At 54.0% G+C, this 7,953-nt stretch overlaps 4 protein-coding genes across 4 annotated transcripts; 2 read left to right on the top strand and 2 right to left on the bottom strand.

Annotated features, from left to right (window-relative positions):
- Window positions 1–363: 363 nt before the first annotated feature.
- On the top strand, window positions 364–787 carry BO85DRAFT_39366 (uncharacterized protein). Its single transcript, XM_025656891.1, has one exon. It carries the CDS (start codon window positions 455–457, stop codon window positions 716–718), a length of 264 nt encoding a protein of 87 aa, XP_025514601.1. The 5' UTR covers window positions 364–454; the 3' UTR covers window positions 719–787.
- A 657-nt stretch (window positions 788–1,444) lies between these two features.
- On the top strand, window positions 1,445–3,622 carry BO85DRAFT_39368 (inositol-3-phosphate synthase INO1). The gene is made up of 3 exons (XM_025656893.1): window positions 1,445–1,605; window positions 1,754–2,592; window positions 2,641–3,622. The coding sequence occupies exons 2-3, from the start codon at window positions 1,889–1,891 to the stop codon at window positions 3,536–3,538; spliced, it is 1,602 nt and encodes a 533-aa protein (XP_025514600.1). The 5' UTR covers window positions 1,445–1,605; window positions 1,754–1,888; the 3' UTR covers window positions 3,539–3,622.
- Window positions 3,619–4,818, bottom strand: BO85DRAFT_398882 (putative 1-aminocyclopropane-1-carboxylate deaminase; the record flags this gene model as incomplete). Its single annotated transcript, XM_025657074.1, has 1 exon — window positions 3,619–4,818. One exon carries the CDS (start codon window positions 4,816–4,818, stop codon window positions 3,706–3,708), a length of 1,113 nt encoding a protein of 370 aa, XP_025514599.1. The 3' UTR covers window positions 3,619–3,705.
- A 660-nt stretch (window positions 4,819–5,478) lies between these two features.
- Window positions 5,479–7,353, bottom strand: BO85DRAFT_398880 (bifunctional alcohol dehydrogenase/S-(hydroxymethyl)glutathione dehydrogenase). Its single transcript, XM_025657073.1, has 6 exons — window positions 6,932–7,353; window positions 6,851–6,865; window positions 6,681–6,795; window positions 6,498–6,633; window positions 5,811–6,448; window positions 5,479–5,761 (listed from the first exon to the last, which is right to left on the bottom strand). The coding sequence occupies exons 1-6, from the start codon at window positions 6,950–6,952 to the stop codon at window positions 5,547–5,549; spliced, it is 1,140 nt and encodes a 379-aa protein (XP_025514598.1). The 5' UTR covers window positions 6,953–7,353; the 3' UTR covers window positions 5,479–5,546.
- Window positions 7,354–7,953: the final 600 nt, after the last annotated feature.

The raw sequence follows: 7,953 nt of genomic DNA, 5'->3' as shown, positions 1-7,953 counted from the left end.
TACTGGTGCAATGCTCCGCGCAAGCTCTACTCCGTATACAGCACTATATTCTAAACGCAAAACTTCTCAATGGAACCGCTCCTGGATGATGGATCTAGCGTGGTCTGACTATATATTCTGCGCGTCAAGCGGATCTCTCACTGTTTGACACTGAGTCGCAGTCGCTCGTCGTCAGCCCATGGCGTTTGAATCGGTTAGTTTTGCTTGCCGAAGGTCTAGCCGAGTCTCTGCCCGAATGTTTCCCGCCCTCCGCCAATCCCACGGCCGATTGACAGCCTGAGGCTGCGTTCCTATCCTCTGGGTGCCGTGTTGCCTGAGGACCTTGCAGCGGGCGCTATCACATGATTGTGTAAACGGCAGCGGTGCAGGAGAGCATCATGATTGGTGTGCTTAGCTTGAACCCTACTAAATTACACACAGTCATTGGAACACCACTCATACACACACACAGCGTATGGTGGAGACAAGCACGTATAGCTATGAGCTAGTCCCCCTTTCACAATCCAGGCAGCAATCCTGTTGGGCCGTTATGCACGCATTACCGATGGATAGTCCAGGGGTCGTGATTCTACCACGGCTCGTCTGCCGAGCTCTCCGCTGCTCCCCTGCCCGCACATCACGAGAGCTTCTTGTCGAGCTTCGTGCCAGCAGCAATTCCGACTTGTATCGGTCAATTTCTTTTTTTTTTTTTTTTTTTTTGACTACTCTTTATCCATGAAGCAAATTTCTGGCTTACATTCTGTATTATGAACTCGCATCAATCTCAGCTCTAGTCTGGTGTCAGCGTCGGCAATGAACTGCCATTATCGCGATTCGCGGGCGGAGCCCCGCGACTCCCACTGCCTAAACGACCCACTATCGATGATGGATGGAGCCCAGGCCACATTCCGTCCCCAGCCTGGGGAGTCCATTGCCTGTCCTGAGTTCAAGTCTGTCTTTGTCCCAAAGATGGGACACCGCTGCTTGCTCTCTCCTGGAAATGGCATCTACGATCCTATCTCGCCGTTCATGGGCTAGCGGCAGGCCAATGCCGGGAACGGCAGAGCGGGGGTTTATCGAGATACTGCCAGATGATAGCAGATTCGTATGGCGGAATGGCCATCTTGAGCCGGAAGGAATAGATTCAATGTATTGAAAAGTCACAGTCCGTAAGCCACATTCACTCTGTCGCAATTTCTAGCCTCTCATTCACCAGTCAAACTCATGAGTATCCGGAAGACATGGACACGATCTGCTCACCGCAATTGTCATTTGTGGGATGCGCTGGACGTGGTTGACCTTTTACGCTTTTACGCCGGCACTCGGAAGTCAACATCTCGCTAGACAATCCCTGAAGCCTGTCATTTGCCAGGAAGGCGGACTAGTGCACTGTTGAGCTGGTTGGGGGTGCGGAGCAGTTTGGATCCGGATACGGTCAGCAACGTGACCCGCCGTATAAGTACCGTTTCCTCCTCGCTTCCCTCGACCCTTCCTCCTTCTACCACCCATCAAAACCTTCAGTTCGTTAGCAATCGTCTTCAAGTCGTTCAATTCAATCTTCGATCACACTCTCTGAGGCGTGGTCTGATAAAAAACCGTCAAAATTTTCGCCACACTTCTTAACTCGTAAGTTCCCCACCATTCTCCGCCGTCTCCCGGTGATGGCTGCCCCTATCCCAATACCCCCAATGCTCCAAGAACAGCAATTGGACCTTCCCTCAAGAAAACCACCTTCCGGAGACCTCTCATGGCTAATCTGTCTACTTTTCTTCAGGCGGCACCACCCGTTCAACGGCCGGCGCTCATCCAACCGTGGTGGGGCACCGGACTACGCATTATACGTCCAGTAAACAACTCGCAGTCTGAACACTCGTATTATCTATCTCGCACGCCAATCGTCAACTGAACAATGGCTCCCCACGCAAGCTCGGATGTTGCTGCCAATGGCGCCGTGAACGGGTCCGCTCGTGCCAACGCTCCTTTGTTTACCGTCAACTCGCCCAACGTCGTGTACACCGACAATGAAATCAGAAGCCAGTATGCTTACCATACCACTGATATCACCCGCACTGCCGACAACAAGCTCGTTGCCACTCCCAAGGCCACCAACTACCACTTCAAGGTCGACCGCAAGGTGGGCAAGGTGGGTGTCATGATGGTCGGCTGGGGTGGTAACAATGGTTCTACCGTGACCGCAGGTCTTCTTGCCAACCGCCGGGGTCTCGAATGGGAGACCCGCGAGGGCATGCGCGCCTCCAACTACTACGGCTCTGTGGTCATGGGTTCCACCATCAAGCTCGGTACTGACGCCAAGACTGGTGAGGAGATCAACATTCCTTTCCACGACATGCTGCCCATGGTCCACCCCAATGATCTCGCAATTGGTGGCTGGGACATTAGCAGCATGAACCTTGCCGATTCCATGGACCGTGCTCAGGTTCTGGAGCCTACCCTCAAGCAGCAGGTTCGTAAGGAGATGGCCGAGATGAAGCCCCTGCCTAGTATCTACTACCCGGACTTTATCGCTGCCAACCAGGAGGACCGGGCCGACAATGTGCTCGAGGGCTCCAAGGCATGCTGGGCTCACGTTGAGAAGATCCAGCAGGACATTCGGTGAGTTTGCTGTAGTGTAATTGTTGCTTCCTCACTGACCCAAACAAGCGACTTCAAGGCGCAGAACGGCCTCGACAAGGTCATCGTGATGTGGACTGCCAACACCGAGCGTTACGCCGACATCCTGCCTGGCGTCAATGACACGGCCGACAACCTGCTCAACGCTATCAAGACCAGCCACTTGGAGGTGTCCCCGTCCACTGTCTTTGCCGTGGCCTGTATCCTGGACAAGGTTCCCTTCATCAACGGCTCTCCCCAGAACACCTTCGTCCCTGGCGCCATCCAGTTGGCTGAGCAGCACAAGGCTTTTATTGGCGGAGACGACTTCAAGTCGGGCCAGACCAAGATGAAGTCGGCTCTGGTTGACTTTTTGATCAACGCCGGTATCAAGCTCACCTCGATTGCCAGCTACAACCACTTGGGTAACAACGACGGCAAGAACTTGAGCTCCCAGAAGCAGTTCCGGTCCAAGGAGATCTCCAAGTCCAACGTGGTGGACGACATGGTCGCGGCCAACCAGATCCTCTACGCCGAGGACGAGCACCCCGACCACACCGTGGTGATCAAGTACATGCCTGCGGTGGGCGACAACAAGCGCGCGCTCGACGAGTACTACGCGGAGATCTTCATGGGTGGCCACCAGACCATCAGTCTGTTCAACATCTGCGAGGACTCGCTGCTGGCGTCGCCCTTGATCATTGACCTGGTGCTGATTGCCGAGATGATGACTCGCATCAGCTGGAAGGCGGACGAGGCGGCCGAGTACAAGGGCTTCCACAGCGTGCTCAGCGTGCTGAGCTACATGCTCAAGGCTCCTCTGACTCCTCCGGGCACTCCGGTGGTCAACTCGCTCACGAAGCAGCGCAGTGCCCTGACCAACATCTTCCGGGCGTGTGTTGGACTGCAGCCTGAATCGGAGATGACTCTGGAGCACAAGCTGTTCTAGACAGCCACCTCGTACGTGCTTAGCCGTAATGCTAGGCGTTGACCACCTTTACCATTGTTAGCCAACTACAGTCACTCTTTGAATATCAATAAGTACCATTCATACTATTCTTCTCACACTATCGTTGTATGACACTGTCACTCGTATATCTCACCCCGTAAGAGTATCTACTGCGTCTTCCCCAAATCCGAATACGCATTCAACGCCAACTGCCCCCCCAAATGCGCAAACAGGATATTGCCCTGAATCTCCCCCCTCTTCACCAAATCCATCATCCCCGCAAAACTCTTCCCCTCATACACCGGATCCGTAATAAACGCCTCCGTCTTCGCCGCAAACTCAATCGCCTCCCACGTCCTCTTATCCGGCACGCCATAAACACCCCCATGCCACTCCTCCCACAACTCGACATCCTCCTCCGTCACCCCCTCCCTCCCCAATCCAATCCTCTCCGCCGTCTCCCTCGCAATCCGCAACACCTGCTCCCTCGTCTCCTTCGGCTTCGCACTCGCATCAATCCCCACCACCCTCGTCCTCCCCCTCCCATTCCCACTTTCCCGATCCAACTTCTCCAACAACTTAAACCCCGCCACCATCCCCGCCATCGTACTCCCCGTCACCGCACAAACCACCACCGTCCCAAACTCCACGCCCATCTCCTTCTCCTGCGCCCGCACCTCAAACGCCCACCGCGCGAACCCCAGCCCACCCAACGGGTGATCCGACGCCCCCGCAGGAATATAATACGGCTTCTCCCCGTTCGCGATACACTCCTCTTCCAGCTTCTTGAGCGTGGATTTATGCTCGATCCCGAATCCAGATGGGTCCAGCCGTACGTCTGCGCCCATGAGTCGCGACAGCTGGATGTTGCCCACCTTTGAATAGTGGGGGTCACTCCACGGCACCCAGTCTTCTTGGATTACTCGGCATTTTAGCCGGGTCACCGTGGCGGCCGCGGCCACTTGGCGGGTGTGGTTCGATTGGATCCCGCCGATCGAGATCAGGGTTGTGCTGTTTTGGCGAAGGGCGTCTGGGATGAGGTATTCCAGTTTGCGGGTTTTGTTTCCGCCCCCCGAGGCGAGCGGGGAGGAGAGGTCGTCGCGTTTGGCGTAAATGGTTGTGCTGGGGGTGGATGGTGGAGGGGATAGGGCCGAGGTGATTAGTGGGAGGGCGTGGATCGGGGATGGGCCGAAGGTTAGGGGGTGGCGGGGGATGGTGCTGAAGGGGGGTGGGAGGGTGAGGGGGTCTTTGGTTGGAGTGGTTTGGGTTTGGATGGTCATTTTGATTAGGAGTAGATGTAACAATGGTAGTAGTAACTGAGTTGAGTGAGATGTGTGTGAGGGTGGATGTTGGTGGTAGTGACGGAAGTATATATACACGGTACTACTACTTTCACTACTAGCAGATAGTACTAGATATAAGGAGCAATCCGATCCCGGAGCCGATCTACTCATTTACCCCTCTTCTGATGGACATTAATTACCGAGTTTAAGCGTCTCTTTGCTCGGAGGTTGCCCGGATTGCAATATAGGTTAGTATGTTTTACTACTGTTTTTGTTTGGATGAGGTGATAATCGGAATGGTGATAAGATTAACAGTTATCTTAGGATGTATGTGTCTAACTAGCGGATGGTCCTCCGATATCGTGATAGTGATAGTGATAGTGGTACTGGTACTGATTAGATAGGGGGTATCTGTTGTGGAGCTGTCGTAGTACATATACTAGTAGTCAAGGACAAGTAGGTGGCTAGTAGTGAGGTGAGGGGTTATGATCAGCGTGTTCGTCTTCCCGTGTACTCCGTACTTGCAGTGGTAAACTTGCTGCAGACAATGTCGTGTAGTGTAAACCACAAGGTCCTACTATTCTACAATGAGGACCTTGGAGACTACTGCCTATATATAGACCTTCGAGGCTGCTACGTATACTTAGACACTTCTAGCTAACTCGTAATTTTTTCATTGATTATCATCAGTGTACATTATGACAGGCTATGGCAGGTTTAACAGGTCATGACAGGTCAACAACGCAGCGAACGCAGTCGCCCGCCTTCATCTGCTCAAACGCCTTGTTGATCTCGGACAGCTTCTCGCGGTGCGTAATGAACTCGTCCACCTTCAGCTGTCCGTTCAGGTAGTCGTCAACCAATCCCGGAAGCTGCGTGCGGCCCTTGATACCACCAAAGGCGCATCCCTTCCACACACGGCCAGTGACCAGTTGGAATGCTGCAATCAGTTAGCATGATGCCAGATTTTAGACACTGGAAAAACTCACGGCGAGTGGAAATCTCCTGGCCAGCAGCAGCAACACCGATGATGATACTCTCACCCCATCCCTTGTGGCACGCCTCCAGGGCAGCCCGCATCACACCAACGTTACCAGTGCAGTCGAAAGTGTAGTCGCAACCGCCGTCCGTCATCTCAATCAGCTGCTCCTGGATGGTCTTGCCACCCAGCTTGGTGGGGTTGACAAAGTCCGTGGCGCCGAACTTGCGGGCCCACGCCTCCTTGCCGTCGTTGACATCGACCACAATGATGCGGCCAGCCTTGTTCTTGACCGCACCCTGGATGACCGAGAGACCGACACAGCCGGCACCGAAGACGGCAATGTTGGAGCCCTCCTCCACCTTGGCGGTGACAACGGCCGCACCGTAACCGGTGGTGATACCACAGCCAAGCAGGCAGGAACGGTCCGTGGGAATCTTGGGGGTCACGGCGACAACGGAGATGTCGGCCACGACGGTGTACTGGGAGAAAGTGGAGGTACCCATGAAGTGCAGCAGGTCCTTGCCGCGGGCCTTGAAGCGAGAGGTGCCGTCGGGCATCACACCCTTGCCCTGGGTGGCACGAATCTTACCGCAAAGGTTGGTCTTGCCGGACTTGCAGAACTTGCACTCACGGCACTCGGGGGTGCTGCAAACGTTAGCAATCGCAGTCTGCGGCTGCATAAAAAGTTGCTTACTAGAGAGCAACGACATAGTCACCGGGCTTCACGGAGGTAACGCCCTCGCCGACGGACTCGACGATACCGGCACCCTCGTGACCCAGAACAACGGGGAAAGCACCTTCGGGGTCCTTTCCGGAGAGAGTGTAGGCATCTGGCTCGGTCAGCCTTGCTCGAATCCCGCTGTTTCAAATCACCAACCTGTGTGGCAGACACCAGTGTGAAGGACCTGGATGCGGACCTCGTGGGCCTTGGGAGGAGCAACTTCGACGTCCTCAACGGAGAGAGGCTCTCCGGCGCCCCAGGCGACGGCAGCCTACAAACTGGTTGGCATACTGTATCGTGGAGGTGACTGTTCGAGTGTTTCTTACCTTGCAGGTGATGGTCTAGAAGAGTTAGCCAAAACACACGTCAATGCTGGTCGTTGCTAGAGCTGGAACAAACAAACTCACCTGTCCGACAGTGCTGGCCATGATGAATCTAGGCGAAGATGGTGGCAATCACTGAACCGGAGGGAACCGGAAGAGGGAATCAAGGGAATAAAAAGGATGAGAAAAGGGAAGAAAGGATGAAAGAAGAGGAAGAATGAAGCTCGAGGTTGAGCCAGCAATAAATTGGCAGCAGAGTGGTCGGGTCGGCAAAGACGGTGGAGTTGGCCGATGAGGGGAGCACGAGGGGGGGTAGAAGAGGGGCGCCGTGAGGGGCATTCCCTTTTTTGTTCTGTTTTGCTCTGTTTGCTGGGCACATTCTAGATGCCCGGGTTTCGGGTACACATCCCGATACCATCAATTCCTCCGTCTTGCATCATTTATCTCGCATACACTAACCATTCATCCCCTCATGCCTCCGCATGATTGTGTATGAGGGTGGCGGGCAGGGTTCGGTCCCGGTATTGTCGGTTTGCAGTGGGCCATGACTGGAGCTACTGGATACGTTATCTATCATGGAGGGTCAATCTCCGCCAAAGTAGTCTCAATGCATTCAAGGGCACGTAAGGGAGCTCCATTCTTCTGATATCCCTCTAGTAGAAAAAGATAACTCGATAGTCACTCGTCTGGCGTACAGAATGACTCCATTGGGACAGACGATGCGATGACTCAGGCATAACCCGGTTAGGTAATGTTTTCCGGTTCTCTTGGCCCGTGCACGCCAAGAGACCCGACGGCTGACTGTCGGCGTCCCGATCGGGTAAGTTTGATTCTCGTTGTATCACCACAGCTCCAGTCACTGCTCTACATCAAGGCTCGTAGTTAAGACCTTCTTGTAGAGGTTTTCGTGGGGATTGATCCCCTCACGTCTGTTGGAGAAGGAAAAGAGTTGGAGATAGTGAAAACGGTGACTTTCATCATCCTGATTTTACATCCATGACCGTGAAGAAATGTCCAATATGCCTGATACATGCTACAACTAGCCAACATCCTAGACAGCACAGTTTACTCAATGCTATTTCATTCCATATATTACAATCACGGCA

Source organism: Aspergillus piperis (assembly GCF_003184755.1).
Source record: "Aspergillus piperis CBS 112811 unplaced genomic scaffold BO85scaffold_11, whole genome shotgun sequence".
NCBI classification, from domain to species: Eukaryota; Fungi; Ascomycota; class Eurotiomycetes; order Eurotiales; family Aspergillaceae; genus Aspergillus; species Aspergillus piperis.
This window is presented reverse-complemented; position numbering and strand designations above follow the sequence as displayed.